The sequence below is a fragment of the Xiphophorus maculatus genome, chromosome 24 (genome assembly GCF_002775205.1).
Source record: "Xiphophorus maculatus strain JP 163 A chromosome 24, X_maculatus-5.0-male, whole genome shotgun sequence".
NCBI classification, from domain to species: domain Eukaryota; kingdom Metazoa; phylum Chordata; class Actinopteri; order Cyprinodontiformes; family Poeciliidae; genus Xiphophorus; species Xiphophorus maculatus.
The window spans coordinates 5776003-5793992 of NC_036466.1; the positions used below are offsets into that span (position 1 = coordinate 5776003).

Below are 17990 nucleotides of genomic sequence, written 5' to 3' on the forward strand. Positions count from 1 at the left end.
GGTCTCTTGACTGCTTCTGTGTATAATCTTAAGACTTTTTGTTGGCCTTTCACATAAAATCTGAATACCTTTTTGTTTTATTGTGACAGAATTAGGAAAAGTTGCATGGTACTTTATGAAAGGGCAGATAGTATTGACCACAAGGAAATTTAGTCATAAATGGCATCTGCCTTGAATCAAACCTCTTTAAAGGTGAGAGCCTCCAAAAGAACCTTGTTAGGACAGCAACATAAATCATTTTAAACTTTGCCTTTAAAAGTGAAACTGTGATAAGTTGTAAAGAGTAAAAAGTGACTTCTGGTAGAAAGGGAGGAGTGTTTTATCCTTGTAACATTTAAGACACCAGGTCAGATACTTTGATGTTTGTAATAGCAAACACGCACACACACAGACAACAAACATGCTCCCAAGGTGCAAGCAGTTCCTGAACGTCACGTTAATTGCCTCCTCGTTTCCTAGCAACATTTTGCTGGTAAAACGCTGTCAAGTTTACAAGCTTTGTGTATACGCGTGCATGTGTGCGGTGTGCGTCAACGTTAACGCTGTCCATCACTACCGCAGGGATCAGCGATGTGAGGATCCATCTTAAAAATGAGTCCCTGTGGATACTTCCTGCTGACATGAAGTCAATAGCCGCGAGCTCAGCGTTGCAATGTTTGGTGTCAGTATCAGAAAGGAACACTGTCCTCAAGCCTGCCAAAACAATAACTGGATTTAGGAGATGCATACTGGAAACAATTGAGGGGTTTTATTACCATCAGCTGCATTAATTCCACATCTGTTGTTTATTTCAGGCATAAAGATTGAGAACATCAGGCTCAAATATGACAAGTCATGTACAGTTAAAATCAAAGCAACTCATCAGGTTTATGTTATTGTGTCCATAAACCCACTGGATTATGACCGAAGGGAAATTCTGAACAAAATGTTGAGTTAGTAGAATTAGTGCTGTCAGACAGGTTATATGTCTCCTTCTAAGTGACGCCTAGCCTACCTAGAACCATGAAATCTGTGGTGTCTTTAGAGCCATTATATTGTCTTCACACACATTATTTCTAATGTATCTGAAGCTTATTGAGTGTTGATGCCAATACTAAGAAAAACACTTGATGCTCAATATTATTTTCATTTTTAATAAATGTATATTTTTGGAGGCACCTGATTCTTCTTAGTTAGGATTCTAATATGGCAACATTTTGGCCTCATTAATTTGGCCAAAACCATTTTATAGGGATAAAATTCAACCCTGTCTGAGAAGCTAGTATTTAGCAGTTCCCTATGATAATTGTATTGATAATAACTAAATCTTAATATTATATTAAGCAAATTGCTTCTTTCAATTTGCTATTAAGGTAATGCAATGGGAAGCAAAATAATTTCTGACATTCAGAGGTATTTCTTTTTTGGTGGCAGTGCACCACTACCTGCTGCCTGCGTGCTCTTTATCAGAGGTCGCCACAGAAGCCTTTGCTAATGAGGCCAATCCTGCTGTTAGCCTCAGCCTTGTTAAGCTCTCTGCCCTTGTTAAGCCAGGGCCAGATTGGAAACTCACTATGACATTTTTAATGAGTAGTAGAGGCTTCATGCAGAAGAAAACTCATTTTCCATGCAAGGCACCTATTGCACAATGAGAAACAACTTCCATCACTAAGGTCAAGAAGTTGGATTAAAACAAAAAAGATTACTACTAGAGAAGGAAAAGACTGTATTTAAATAAACATCTCCTGCTTTAGTAGTTCTGTCCAGTGTTAGGCGATTGTAAAAGGAGCTGCTGGTGATTAAAACTGCAGCTTAAACTTCCCTCTAACTAGTTTATGGGACTCCTTTGTGGGTACAAGGAGCTTTTTGTGCCGGTAAAAAGCTGAAAGCAAAGGTAAGAAAACTGTTAATAAGCAAAGCTCCAGGCAGTCATCACAGGGGGCTAATAGAGGAGAGGTGGTGACTTTGTTTGATCTCAGCTGGGAGACTGTAGTATTAAAACATTATATGGATCAGCGCAATGGGAGCTCAGCGTCTCCTTGACTGGATGAGAGAAATGCCTACTACGACTAAAGCCTGAGAGGAGAAAATAGCTATTAGAAAAAATAATTAATATTATAGGATATCACTGAGAAGAGGAATGCTACCAAATATACAAGATTATATTGGTGAAAAGTCTTTCCATTTATCCATCACATCTATCAACCCTGTGATACTCCAGCTCTTCATGGGGAATGCCAGGATGCTTTAAGGCCAAAAGGGATATACAGTCTCTCCAGGATGGTTCCGGATCTGTCCAGGGGCCTCTTTCGACTGGGAGGTTTAGTCAGACGTCCAAATGACCTTAACTACTTGCTTTTGATGTGGAAAAGCAATAACTCTTCTTCGAGCTTATCCAGAGCCCGAAGAAGCGCTCTGGATGAGCCTGGTAAACCTAGAGAGATCTTTTCAGCTGCTTGTTTGCTTTTGGTTATGATCCAAAATTCATGGTCATTGGTCAGAATTTAGGCAGAGCAGTAAATCAATCCTTGTTAGACTCAGGAACTGCTTGTTTACTACAGACAAGACTTCAGTTCAACTAGCTCCTACTCCATCCTCCTACGTGTTGTAAACAAGACACCAAGATAGTTGAGCTCTTCTGCTTGAGGCAGCATTCCACGTTTTTCTGATTGAGACCCGTGACTTCAGACTCCTCTCCTAGCCGCTTCACATACTTGGATGATATTCAATGCATGCTGAGGGTCATCCTGATGATGCCACCAGAAAAACATGATTTGCAAAAAGTACTGGGAACCCTCTTCTCCACAATTACACCCTCAGATCAGCCATGATGAAACCCAGTGCACATTGGGAACAAGCTTGACTTTATCCCTTGAATGTGCACACAACTCTTGCTCTTGCTTGGTCATTCAGAGTTTTTCTAGATTGATGCTGCTCATAATAGCAGCATGTTGAAGCAGTTCTGTTGGGTTAGCGCTGATTTATTATTTTTATAGACTTTTGTTCATAATTCTTTTTGTTGAGGCGTTGATTTTGGATGTTGTGCCATTGGAATAATTTTTAATTTTTTTTAATTTTTTACTTCATACAGTTGTGATTTGCTACCATAGTGTTTTTACAATTGGGAGCAGCTGATTAGCATACCAAAAGCTCAAATAATTTCTGAACTACAACCCCAAATCCCAGAGGAGTTGAATAGGAAGATCCATGGATCCAGAGAGATCACAATGGGCAGGAATTATATCCCCTTCTTCAACATCTTTCTGCCCGACTTTCTAACCATACGGCCAGACAGAGATTCTTATGCCTTTGAAGGTACTTGGATGATATGAGTTTTGACAACATTTAGCTTTCCTTTGAGATAAATAAAGTATTATTGAATTGAATTGAACAAGGACTGAATAACCTTTTAAGTGTCCCAGATACTCCATACTCCCCCATAATGCCTTGTCAGGGACAGAGTCATAATCCTTCTGCAGATCTACAAAACAGATGTGGACTGGACAACAAGTGCTATGACTCCCTTAGCAGTTCCAACTGGGTAAAGATCTGGATGCATTTTCCATAAGCCACACGGCTCCTCCTGAATCAATGGTCTGAAAATCCTTTCCAACACTCCAAAGTAAATGCTGCGATGTTAAGCAGTTAGAATCATTTTGTAAAATACAAACAAGAAGGATTTAACAATCTAATCAAATTTGCAGAATTTTATCCGTTGCCGTTTTGTCCGTGTGTGAGGAAGGTAACTTACTTCTTTCAAAACTGAATCCTTGTTAAACAGCACCACAACCCGCTGTCAGATCTCTTATCTCCAATGCATAATGAATCCCTTTTGCTCAGAGCGGACTGGGCTTCTGAAAGGTCAAGATCTTCTACCATCCGTAGGTGTCTAATTAATCTGATTCATCCTCACTAATAAGCAGCAGCTCCTGCTTTTAGTACTCTTGCTACATGCAAGTCTGGCAACAAAAACAGGACAAGGATCCTTAACTCCTCTCAAGCTCGGACCGAGCTTTTCAAGAGATTAAGTTCTCCAAAACTGGCAGCAACTTGAACATGTTAAGTTTACAGGCTGACACAAATCTGGAGTGGAATGCTTTTTTCATTTTAGGATGCAAAATGCTTTTGATGCCAATGCAAAGTTGATTTAAATCACAAATCTAACAAAAACGTTTAAGTGCCTTGCAAAGTGATCATACCCTTAGGAACCTTGGAAACACAAACTGCATGGACCACCTCTAAGTAGTGCATAATGTGATGAAGTATTGACTCAGGGAGACTGGAAACAAATACACACTTTTCAAATTTTTATTTGCACAAGTTTTCACTTTTTCTCTTATTGGTAATATAAAATCCAAATAAAATTCCTTGGAGTTGCTGTCAAGAGGTACTAAAATATTGTTTTATGTGATTTGTGGAGCCGTCTGTCATGCATCTGCACACTTGAGCACCAAACTAAAAAAAACATACTAAATATTATCTTTAAATCTTTTTATACTTAACTACAAGCTGATGTTTTACCAAGCTACCCATTTCTTAGCTAAATGCGGTCTTTTTGACTGAGCAGATAACAGATACTCGAACCAAAAACGTGGATTTAGTTGGATTAAGGGTGAGTAAGAAGTCCAGAAGAGCTGGAAAACAGTGAGATAACCTGACAGAGAAGAGAAAGAGAGTTTCCTTTGGCAACAGCTACAGCTGCAGACTTAAAACCACATGCTTGTCGTAGTATTGTGTCTGTCTGTGTGTGTTTATGCGCGCGTGTGTGTTAGGTGGGCAGGGCTTAGCTGGAGGAGAGCTGCTCAGACTGGGATCGTGCTGCTCAGACAGCTGGATCCCCAGGACAAACGGAGAAACAGACAAAAACACGGCGACAAAGACATGTGGGTAGAGAGACACACAAAAGATGACCGCAGGAGATGTTGAAGATGACTCAGAAAAGGGAAAGAAGCACCTACAAAGATGAATCTACAGTGTGTTTCTCTTGCTTTTCCCTTTAAAAGGCAGGCATTGCTTTAAATTTGATCTAAGTCGGACCCAGATAAGCTGGATCAGCATGAAGCTTTGGAGCTTTATCTGAATCTACAGGCACAAATTCTGAAAATATCAAAGTCATTGACCCACCAGACTCTTGGTCCATTTTGATTGACAGGGCTGGACTCTGGGGGGCGGAGTCTTCACTCAAAGAGTAGCTGTGCTCTGCTTGGATATCTGTGAGATTAAAAAGGCCCTCTCAGAAGGATGGAAAATGGAACAGCGTTCAGTACATCTACTGACATTAATGAAGATTTAATTCAGGAGTCGTGACATTATGCGCTTGTGTTGGACCCACTAATGACGGCCAAACAGAACGAAGCAGGCGCACAGCACAAACGGAGCCTTCAAAATTATTCATACACCTTGAACTTTTCCACATTTAGTCACATCACAACCTCAACCTTCATGTTTTATGAGGATTTAATGTGACAGACCAACTGGAAGAAGGTCATAATTATGAATCTGAGGGAAAATGATGTTTGATTTGAACATTAAAAAAAAAAAAAAAATCTGTGCAAAGCACAAGAATTGTCATTATAGACCCACATTTTACTAAAAAGTTTGTTGTGTGTAATTGCAAAATGGCTAAAGAGTATTTATGAACATCAATTTTCAAATTCAGACATTCTTATTTCTGTCTGGAAGGCGAACGTTTGGATAAAAACTTTGGATAAAAACATTCTCCAAATTTCATTCAGCTCAATTAAAAAATACTTTTGTCATCCAAAGGTAAACTAAGTGTTGTCATAACTCATGTCATCCAAGTATTTTCAAAGAGAAAGAAGGATCTCCAGTAGCAGTAATTAATCTGAAGAGGCCTCTGACTGAAGACTGTGGTTGTATGCTAACATCTAAATACTCAGGCAGCAGAGATGACATTCCACGTTTTTTAGGTTTTTAATTCACAATAATGTACAGCTTTGCTGGCCTGTCACATAAAATCCCAATCAGATCCAATTATGTTTTAGCATATGAAAGTGGAAGAGGTATAAATACTTTTGCAAGGCACTTTATAACACTATAGTGTCACTTTTACAGCCCCCCAAAGCAAGACTCTTATAGCTGCTAGCATGCTGTATGTAAGACATGTTTCATTGACATTTATAAATGCGTCCATGCGTCCGGTGTGAAAGATAATTATTTAAGAGGAATGCATCACAGAACTTTTGACAGGATGCTCATTTAAATTCAGCTCAAGCAAATTTGTTCTCATCTGAGGAAGCGTTCATGCTCATCTGGCAGTGTTTGATTCCAAGTTTTGCAGTGAGGTTTTGTTTTGTTCAGACATATTACAGTGATCTTATTTGTTTCGGGTATTTTTATCTTTTTTTTCCCTCTCGTTGTGACCATGGCAACACCTGACAGGGACACTGATTTGAAATGATCAGCTTGGATCGCAGAGCAGTGGGATGATGACAGCTTCAACAAACTGAGAGGACCTGTGGTACAATAAATGAGCAGATAAACCAGTAACAAAGGAAATGAATGTGGTTGAGAGTTTCAAAATCTGCCTTAAAGAGGTGGCTTTTTTAAAATTATGATTGTGGATTTTTACACAAAATGTTGACTGTAATGTGAGGCAACTGGATGCTGCATCATCCAAAGAAACAAAGATGTGTTTTTAGCAGATTACAACATACACTGGGGAGATTTGTGAGTCATTAAGCTGCTACGTTTTTATATCTGACATGTTTTTTTGTTGTAGTGATGTGCAAATTTTTGATTACACTGAACTCACCTGGGTTGCTGTCCATGTCGATATTTAGAGGTGAGGGTCTATCTGTCAACAGGGGGCGCTCTAGCAGATGGTCGTCGAAGAAACTGTTAAATAATTCACTGCTGAAGTCGTCCATTTGGTCACCTGAAAAAGGCTGGAACACACAAACGGCAAAGTTTGGCATAGAGGATTTTATCTCAACATATCAAAAACACAGCATGATCCTCCCACTGCCATGTTCCACAGTGAACATGGTGTGTTCATGGTGATGTGCAGTGTTGGTTTTCTGGCGTACAGCTTTTTCTATATAGACCAAGAAGTTAAATTTAATCTCAGCTGAGTACCTACATGGTTTTTTGCCAAATAAAACAATGGCTGTTGAAAATCCCTTTGCGGTATTTGTTGAAAAATACTTCAATAATCCTAAACTGAAATCAGATGTTGTTGTAGCTTATTTTACATAGGTATTCACGAGGGTTAGAGACCACTACTGCCTGCAAATATTTGGCGTCCACAGTTAAAATGCTTGTTACCACCAATTTTAGTAGTTCAAAATACCAAATATACCTTAATATGAATTAATACACACAGTGAAAGTTGTCTTAGCACTACGGCAGCAGCTAATATATACAGTCTTCCTTATCTTCATTGCTCTTCGGGGTTCAACCAGTCAGCATCAAGGAAAATGAATGCATGCCACTCACATGCCACTTTATCCTGATGGAACATATATTTATGCTTATATTTCAACCATAGTCACTACATGTAATTAAATATCCCCCCATCATGATGCTACCACCCCTTAGAATACCACACCTTTTTTAATTTAAACATTAACTGTGGGCACTGCTAGCTAAAAAGTTAGTTGCGGTAACTTTTTAGCAATGGAACCGCAGCATAAACAGTCTTCACCGACTTCAAAATAAGAGCATGAGTATAAATGCCTGCCTACTTGTAGAACTCTTAACATTAACCAATATTGATGTTCTAATAGTTTCCAGCTTATGACAGACTTCACCCTTGGTGTTTCCAATCTTTCTCTCCACCCTGACCTCGCGCCGCAACACAATTTCCATTCATCTAACAGAGACAGTTACGGTTTTCTTTCCCAACGTGAAAAACTGCTGAATAACTTGTACTTCCAAATCAGCTGTCAGAGCTGATGTTGTTGGAGTCTGAAGTTGTTTAGAAATTACTCAAAAATACTTTCCCAGCTTGTGTAAATATACAATTCCCTAGATCTAAATTAAATCCACTTAGGACTGTCAAACAAATCATTTTTATTCTGGAAAAAATATGTGTTATTGTTGCATGATCAATAAGCTTTTGAAAAAAGAACAGTTAGAAAACAGTAATAAAGAACCTAAAATAACATTAAATTCATTCCCATCATTACTTAAACTTCTGGAAGGTTATATTTATTGATGATCTTTAGTATTTATTCTTATTTGGGTTATTGTCTAGGTTTAATTAAAGAGTTGTATGACATTTAAAGAGAAACATATCATTTATTTTGTCTGCTTTTTAAAACTACAAGACAAAATCTATTATCTTTTAATGAAAAACAGTAGAATCAGTAAAACAGTACTTAAAAATCAACGTATGTTTTCAGTTCTGTAACATTTTATGTCTAAGTGCCAGAAAAATGACAATCTAGACGGCGTTGAAGCTATGAAGAGTCAATCAATTGGCAAAAAACAGCATCAACAGATTAATCCTCTGTTCTGATGAATGAGTCACTGAGCTGGGAGATGGTGCTTTGGAAGCTCAGGACGACATGGTGTTCTGGTTAACACACACACAGATCAGCACACACACAATATGAGTCACCCTGCTCTTGAGAAAACATGCAGAAAGCAGAACCAAAGCAGACACATGGGTTTTTTGGAACCCAAACACCCTCTGCTTAGAGGCTCTTTAGACAGACAGTGACAAAAATAACTTGATTTAATTAGCAGCATGTACAAAAAAAATATTTACATGCTTCATTCCTGGAAGACAGCTTAATCTCTTCACCAAGGAGAACCAGAAGTGTCAGAGCAGGAGAGCTTTTCTCCAGAGACGATGATAAAACTTAATCAGGGATAATAAATACAGATCTTTGTTTAGTGGTTTTTACTGCTTGTGTAAAGTTAAAGGGCTTTGTCACACAAACAAACCAGAGTCAGAAAGCTCTGTTGCTGGCTTTCACTCCCAAAATTCAATTTAGCTACATTTATTTAAAACAGTATAATTATTGGTAGTCTTTAAAAACCCTTTAAGTAAGTCTGACTCAATATTTTGAATTACTCTTTTTTTCTTTTTCTTTAACTTCTAATTAATCTAAAGGTTTTTGTTTCCAGTGATGTGAGTATTGGGTTCACTGCAGATTAAAGACAAAAAATAATGTGGGAATGGAGTGCAAACAAATTCACATTTATAGATTGATTTCACATATTTAATAGAAAGACGAGGATAGTCACTGATGTCGAACAGTACATTTGCAAGAAAGCCATAATGTTTCGCGGTTAAAAGCATACATTTACGATGTTTTCTAATATTGTAAATTTAGACATTTGTATGAAAAGAACTCATTTGCATTTGTAACATTTGTGACAAAAAAATGACAAATGTCCTCTTAAAGCTTGAGTGGGGAAAGCGCACCTGGATATTGCATAATAAACACCTCAGATGGTGAAGAAGGCTGAAACCTCCTGAGATTTAAAAAATGTTTTTTTTTGCACATTTCTGGCTTATAGATGTAAGAGGACATCTAATCTTTAATATTGTAAATTTATGCCTTTCATAAAAGAAAAATATATTTTTCCTTTGTCAAATTTACGACTTCTCGAGATTAGAGAATGTTTTTCTCCTAAATATCTGAAATTAAAGTAAAAATTTCTAAATTTTTTGTCTTCGTCCATAGCCACATTATTATTTTATTAATTTTTTAACACTCAGTGATAGTTTCCTTAAACAAAACAGAGACTTATTTGTCCATTTTCTGTGAGCTGTGCTTTAATTTACCATTTACGTCTCGTAAGGTACAGTATTCACTCCACCTATTGGACCATTTGTAAAGATGTATAAAAAGCCTCAAAGTAAATTAATTCTTTATAGCAATTAAATGGATTTAAAAACTAGACTAAAGCATTATTGTGATGGATTTTAAAAGCATCTCTTCGTCAACCCCTAGACTATAGCTTGTCATCAACAAGAAAAAAAGGAAAGACTTGTAAATGTGGTATTTAATTAAGATCTTCATAAATCAGAAAATGACTACGAGAAATTTTTTTTTAGTTTTGATGCTTTCATGCTTTCATTAACGGAAAATAAATATTTATGCTGTTGATTATAGATTGTAGCCAATCAATTGAAAATGGTTTCTTTCTGATCTGATTGACTGGTGCATCTACCAATAAAAGCTCTCTACATGTATTAAAGCTGCACCAACATGTGTCAATGTTTTCAGGAAGGCCATCCTGACAACATTTACACATTATCACATTGTGTGTGTGTGTGTGACTATACCACCATGTCATGGGTGTTTGTGGTGAAACTCTGGGACACATCCAGCTGCCTTTGGAAAACATGCGGAGCCAGTTCAGACACCAGGGGAGAAAAGCCACAGATGCTCAGTTAAATAATCAAAACGTGACCCCAGAGGGTCACTGAGGAGCTCAGAAGTGAGCCTGAGGAATTAGTTTGCGTTAAGCTGCTTCTATTTACACATTTTGCTGACGCGAAAGTGTGCTCATTCATAAACAGTCGCCCACATAAAAGAGTAGTGTGTTTATCCCGACAGAGCTGCCTTGTAATCCTGCTGCTCTAAATGTGCAGAAAAAGGTGTGTGACCTTAAACCGTGCTCTTCTGGGAATGTGGGTCACTTAAGGACAGCTTGGACTCAAAAATAAACAGTGGAAAGTTTCCTAATTGGGGCCATAATAAGAGAAAGGGAGAAAAGGCAGAGTAAGTTTCTATAAGTGGAACAATTATTTGGTCTAAAATTAGCTTTAAAAAGGCTGAATGAGTCCAACAGTGTCAGCCCCTGTGTAGAGCTCAAATGACTGTACTTAACTTTGTAGTATAAAGTTAAGTACTTTAACTTAACTTTATGCTGCTCAGCAGTATTTGGAGCTCCTACTATTAGCTAAATTCACCTGGGTTCAAAAGGTCCATTCAATCCATCTGCTGAGTTTGCATATTCAGGTTCACCTGCAGCGAAGCCTACGCCTGCTCAGGCCTGGACATGTGCAAGGCGAGCGCTAACCTTCAAAACTATTTACATTTTTCACATTAAGACCTTCAATCTGTTTCACTGCGATTCAAAGGGACGGGTAAACAAAAAGAAAGAAAAACATGGCGCATAAGTGTTGGGTGGAGGACAAAGGATGTGTGGGTTTTATAATTTACTGATGGTGAAGCATGGTGGCAGCATCATGCTCTGTAGGTGCTGAAACATTGAACAATTAATGAATAGTGACTGTAAAATAGCAGACACTGGGTCAGTTGTTTTCCTTCCTGCAGGATATTGATCCTAACAACAAACAAGGGAATGTTTGTTCCCTTGCTGAATTTTTTTTAATGATGGAACAGCCTAGTCAAAGGCCTTTACAATTCAAAGAGCCATTTTCACCTTTGGTGAGGCTTATAAAATCTTGTATAGAGCTGAAAATGTAACATAACTTAATATTTGACTAACATTCACTCCTAGAAATGTGTTGGCTTTCTTAAATAACTATTTTATTTATATTTCTGGGCTTTAAAATAAAGAAAAGCATAAAACTTTAGCTATTTTTAATGGAAATATTAAAGAGACACAGATTTTAACTTATACAGACAAGAAAATTTGATTTAAAAATATGTTTGTTGCTGGTACTTTTAGTGACATTCTCTTATGCAAAACCAATGCAATTATTCGATGAAAAAAAATAACTTGCTAAAACATGCATTTCTTACAATATATTTAAAAATATTGCGGAAGGTCCAGCGAGTTCCAAACTGAGAACGTTGTGAGAAAATGTTAACAAGTTCAAGGGGTCTAAACGAGTTACGTGTGAGGTCCTGGGTGTCGGGCTCCAGCTGCAACACTGATAGATGTGATTACGGTTCACGTTGTGGTAAAGCAGACATGCACCGTCACACTGCTGTGAAGCAATGGTTAAAAATGACCCCAACATTCCTCAGATCTTATAATTAGTGCAGCAGCATAAGGGCTTCCTCTGCAGTCTGCAAGGCTACATTTGTAGCCAAGTGCGAATATTTTTCTTTAGGAAGTCATTTTTACCACTTTAGTGACTTGCTTTCTGAATTGCATCAAAACATCTAATTATTTATCTTGTAAGGTCAACAAGCTGAAGATTGTTTTACATTCAATGTTGGGAAATGCAACAGGAAGATGTCTTCAGTGTCTTTCTTGTAACTGTTTGCTTATCTGCAGTGTAAACCATTCTGAGAAGTCTGTCAGTGTGAGCAGATGCAGTTCAAACTGGACCCACTATTACCTGAAACACCTCCTTTCTCCACAGGAGAGGGAGAAAATTGGTGTTGAATGGTGTATTTTTTTGTAGCTTACTTCAGCATGGGTGTCATTATAGATGAGGGATGTGATATGTAAAACCGCACAAAGGGACCTAGAGAAGATATACGCGGGAGGTAATTATGAATGCAGAGAGTGACTCTTTTAGGCCTGTAATTAACCATGTTCAACCCTCTCCTTTCATTTAGCTGCTTCTTACAGGCTCAGGTAAAGAAAAAGAAAAGATATGTTGAGTTTTAATCCATGAAGACCAACAGAAATGAGCAAAGCGTTCCTCCAGCATGTCTATACCCATACAGTAACAGATTTATATGTGCCCAGACTTCAGAAAATTTGATTTTTCTTATGAAGAAAAGGATGAATAAAATAAATTACTGAGACATTAGTAGAGATGCGTAGTTCAGAGTGATATCAGCATACTCAGGGCGGCCATCTTGTCTGATAAGCGTGTTTTACAGCTTCTATTTATTTTGACTTTGAATTCAGCTCAACTCTACGACAAAAATATAAGGCTCAGGCTATGATTTTTCAAATTTTTACAAGAATAAAATCACTGTTACCATAATACAGTCGCAGTAATACAATAATAAAGTCTTATTACCAGAATAAAGTCGTAATATTAAAATGACGAAGTAGTAAAAACCGGGATCGATGTCAGTTTGGATGTATGCCTCTAGAGGAAAAATAAAAAAGCCATATTTTAGATTTGAGCTGTTGATTATGTAAAAAATTGGCCAATTTTTTTTCCTCCCCCCTCCTGACTTCAGCATGAAATATAACCTGGAAACACGAGATCCAGGACTCAAGGCATCTAACGTAGTGATTGCTCAACAGTATTATGAAGCATTCGTTCTTTTTCTGTGGAACTATTTTCTTCGTTGTGATATCTTTCTGCAGCATCACTCCGAGCCACAGTTCAAGCAATACGTCATTTCATCTAATCATCACACTTGAGAACAATTGTACATGCTAAATAAGCTCTATTGATGAGAAATATTCATTCATATAAAATTACTCACAGTAATCTTGGTAGAATTACTCAAACCAGATTTGATCTGTCGGGGTTATTTTAGGTTATGAGTCAAAGATGACAAATTTTTTTTACCGTGCCAACAATGTATTGCTTTTACAAACATAAGTAACTGTTTAGCTTATCAATAGCTCAAATAATGCCTGAATTGCAACCCCAAGTCCCAGAGTTGAAGAAAAGGAGGCAAAGTATCGAGAGCGAAGAAGAAAGAGCAAAAAAATTTCTTCCATCGATTATGACATGCAAGAATCATATCCCCGACTCGCTGCTCAGCTGTTTAAGTCAAGATAACAAAAGGTGCAGCAAAATCAAATGAGGTGGATTATCAGTGCTTGCCTACATACAGGACATTACTGTGGAATATCTCTGCTTCCAGGACCCCATTGAAAAAGAGATTCTCAATCTCAATTGTGACTTCCTGACTAAAGAGCTGTTAGCATGTCATGCAACTGTCATACACCAACAGTCTTTAGTCAGAGGCCTCATCCGATTCGTTGCAAGACTGACTGCTATCGGAGACCTTCCTGCCCACAACATCACCGTCACCATACTGAAACCTTTTCTTTTGAAATCTAATATAGATCAGTCAGTGTAGCTGCAATTCTTTTTTCCAATTTACTCCTAGATTGTGTCATTGTTTTAAGCTTTGGAAAACCATTTGGAACATTCCCTGCTTTCTGTCAAAAGTTTTTCTTACAGATAAAAGTATTTCTGAACAAGAATAGAGCGACTAATATTGGTTGTTGGTCCACAAAGGCACTCCAAACGCCAGGTGTTTGTCACTTAAAATCAATTATTCTCTAACTTGAAATGTTTTTCACAACCCAAATCCCTTGAATGATATTGTAATTTCTTTCTGCACTCAAAGGAATTCATATGTATTTAAAAACCTATGATTGGTTGATCTTTTTGCCAGTTTATAACAACATTCACACCTCTTTGAATGCTGAAAACATCATGTCATTATCTGTAACCCTGGCTGCCAGATTTAAGACTAAAAAGGCAATGTTCTCGGCCTCATGTTGTGGTGTATGGCTGCTTTTGCTTCAACTTAAGCTACACACTCTAACTTGTGTGTGACCCAGAAGTGAATGGTTATAGCTCCCAGTAAAAGAGCAGAAGGGTATTTTTCCTTCTCTCACACACCAGTGCTGCAGGCCGGCACACATTCCTTCTGGCAGCTGAGCAGCCAATCGGATACGGGCATGCAAATGAGGGGGACGTGGTTCTTGACAGCTGGAGTGCAGGGTCTGAATGGAGAGTAGAATTAAATAAAATAGAGTAAAAATAGAGTAGAGGTGGAAAATGAGAGGAAAACTTTGGAGATGGAGCAAACTAATGAAGTTAAAGGGATGAAGTGTAAAGGGGTGTGTGGCCAACTGTGGAGAAAACCGGCTCTGTATTTCTATGCAACAGTGAGCGAGAGCAGAACAGAGTGTCCGCTTGACAGCTTGAATCTCCTGCGGCTCCAGCTGATTAAAATCAGACGTATATCATGACCTAAAGACAGATGATTTTCCAGCTAAAAAGTAATCATTCTCAAGTGTCATCTGCGCAAAACGTGAGCACACGCTGCATAACTCTGAAAAAGGAAAGAGGATTAAGAGGATTTTCAGGAAGTTCTGGAAATTTTTGAGGATTATTTTCTCCTCAATTTCTTTCCTATGCAAAACAACACATCAAATGTCTACTAATGAAGGCATTAACACGTTTCCAACTTAGAATTCACATACTTAATAAAAAAAGCTCTAACCTTGAAGAACTTTCATTGAAATTTCTGAGAGATTATGACATAAATAAGATAAATTTGCTTTTTTTTATTTAAACTCCACAAATTCCATCTTACTGCATATTTATTCCCACTAGGCATACAGGCACACCTTGTACTGGGAAAAGGTAAGCAAAATACAGAGCAAGAAGTTTGTGACTCCAGGCTGCACTTCAACACACAGGACACCTTTATTAACCCCTGAACTGAGGGGTCTAAGAAATGGGCTCAAAACTGGTATAAAAGCACAAATATTAACTTTCAGTTTTAGGCGTATGAATTATATGAAAAAGTCTGAACAACTTAAGATGCTAGTGTGCACTTTACTGTGAAAAGTTGGTTGGTTTGCATTGCTATTTTTGGGTATGAATATCTGAATTTCGATACATTTTGATAATGTTTGATATAAAAATTATTTTGTTCTGAAATATTTAAGGATGACATAAAAGCCAATCTGAAAGGGGGCAAATATATTTTCATGGCACTTTATGATGTATGAAAATAGGCTAAACAGTGAGTGACTGTGCTAACAAGAACACTCTTCAGTGTGGAAGTTATTATAAATAATAATCAAATATAAATAATTACGTCTGTATAATGTAATGTTGAATTATTCCCGGGGGTTAGGAAGCAGATACTTTACATTTGCTCTACAAAAAAAATCTGGGATTATGTTAGTAACCTCAACAATCTGAGGTTAATAAGAAGTAAATTAGATATCAGCAGTTATTTGTCAATTACTATAACTCCTTGCTTAGCTGCTGCATTTGACTCTAACAAATCCAATGATTTACGTCTTATTTTATGGGTTATTGCTGGCAATAAATGCATTATAAATCACTTCAGATTTAGATTAATTTATTTGATGGTATGTATGCAGTGAACTAGTTATTGTCCTCAGATGGACAGCTTTGTCTCCCACTATCAAACACAAATTGACATTAAAAGAGAGACAGACAGGAAGACATCATCCTGAATTACTGATAGTGAGCCATTGTTTCCCATTTCCACAGTGGTACAGCCCAGCCTAGTGGCTTCACAGCAGAGTGGACAACTTTATTTAGAACGGAGACAGGGGAGGTTTAAACCACAAGCAGACTGCATGGCTGACTCACTGACTAGAATAGAGGTCTACCTAAAAAAAAAAAAAAAAAACTTGCTCTGTTTAAAAAAAGAAAAGTCTGGGGAACACAATGTGGAAAATGAGAGAGTGAGGGATAGGAAACTGAGACATTCCTGCTGACATTAACCCCTCAGTGTGGAGCACTTCTCAGTCTTTCCACCTTAACGTCACTAATCAAGATTGCAAAGCTTGGCCAAGCATGGCATGTACTGAAAGCATGATATCATCAATTGAAGCAAAACATGACAATATTAATTTTAAAAAATGCATAAAATCATGTTGTTACTTTTACTTATGATGTCCTGCTTTAAAGAGAGAGAAATCTGTCCATAATGGTATTTTTCCTCAAATCTCTTTTGAAGGACTTTAAATTTTAGGGATTTGAAACCATAACATATTGTATTTATTAATCCAATACTTAGATGAAGAGTTAATAAGATAAAAATTCTAGTCACCATACGTTAAAATCATATAAAAGTAGAATAAACATAACTTAATGTGTAAATAGAAAAGCCTGATGTAAAACCAAAATCCTGGTATGATTTAATAGTAACAAATAAAACATTAAAATGGATCAATTTGACTACATTTCTACTGAAGAGTATCAAAATGAGTGTCCAGTGTGGGATGACCCTTGTTGACCTTATTAGAAAACCTGATTTGATGACTACATTGGGGTTAGTGGAGAAGTTGAACTTAAACTCCTTAAGACTGTGCTTTGATCTATAAACTGGCTATGTGTTAAAATGTGTACTCTTTTGGTCTAAAAAAATTTAAACTTAAATTGTGATGCTCTGAAAACTGTAAAAAATAAATAAAATAAAAACCTGAATAATTAATGATCAGCTCAATGTCTTGTCTCCTGTTTTCAGTTTAAATGGTGATTATAGCTGAAAGCTGTTAGCCTTCAACGTCTTCGGATGATTTCAAAGTGTCTCCCGTTCATCAGTATTGGAATGATTTTTAGGAACATTTCACGGATCCTTTCCTGTCATGCACTGCGAAGCAATTTAAGATTACGATTTGGTTAATCTGATAAACTTGGGACAGAAAACCCATTTCAGGTCAATTAGCTCCGCCCACTGACAAACCAGTTCTGGCGTCAGCAGAGCCAGAGATGCCTTTTATACTGCTGCTTTAGGCAGTACTCATTTTAAACAGTAGATATCACTACTGAGAACATCCATTCAACAATTGGTGGCAGAAGAAGAAATTCGTTTTTTTGTGTGTGTTCTGTTCATGTATTTGTTTTTGTATCCCAGATTGTTGCTTAGAGATCTTTAGTGGGGAGCAACATTTATTTTGATACATTATTATTGATTTATTTTTGCAGAGTAGAATTGAATCACTTTCTCCATCTTAAATTGGAAGGAACATTCCAATTTATCGGACTTAATGAACTGGTTTGTCTGTGTTCTTTGTACAACAAAAATATATTAAGTATGCCTACATATCCTTAACAGTTATGAAATTAAATATGCAGAAAAAACGAATACAAAAAAAAAATTATTATACAAAAAAGTGTCTATAGAGACCCATAATCACTTAAAGTCGAAGGAACAGTCAAGGTGATTTTTTTGACTGTGACTTTAAATACAGATTTTCAGTTTAAACTGTAGCGTTGTGTTAAAGGTGTACTGTTGCAGGAAAAAGCAGCACCTGCCAGTTGAACACGCAACTCGCCTGCTTGAGCTGGTGCTTCCAGTCACACTTATTAGTTTGCACAATAAAACACACATATATGCACCGGGTCTGAACCCCGGATGTGTGCCAGGATCTCATAAATCCACCTCCCATCATGAGGTCCGGCTCCGGGC

The 17990-nt window shown here is 37.3% G+C and overlaps 1 protein-coding gene across 2 annotated transcripts in view; it reads right to left on the minus strand.

The window, feature by feature from the left end:
• Positions 1-17990, minus strand: part of creb3l1 (cAMP responsive element binding protein 3 like 1) — a 32166-nt gene that overhangs the window by 13723 nt on the left and 453 nt on the right. The window contains exons 2-3 of one of the 2 annotated variants that reach the window (XM_014473439.2): positions 6755-6887; positions 5104-5190 (exon numbers count right to left, since the gene is read on the minus strand). In XM_014473439.2, the coding sequence (XP_014328925.1) occupies positions 5104-5190; positions 6755-6887 (220 nt within the window). The remainder of the gene's footprint in view (positions 1-5103; positions 5191-6754; positions 6888-17990) is intronic. The other variant, XM_023329476.1, reaches the window with a different exon arrangement.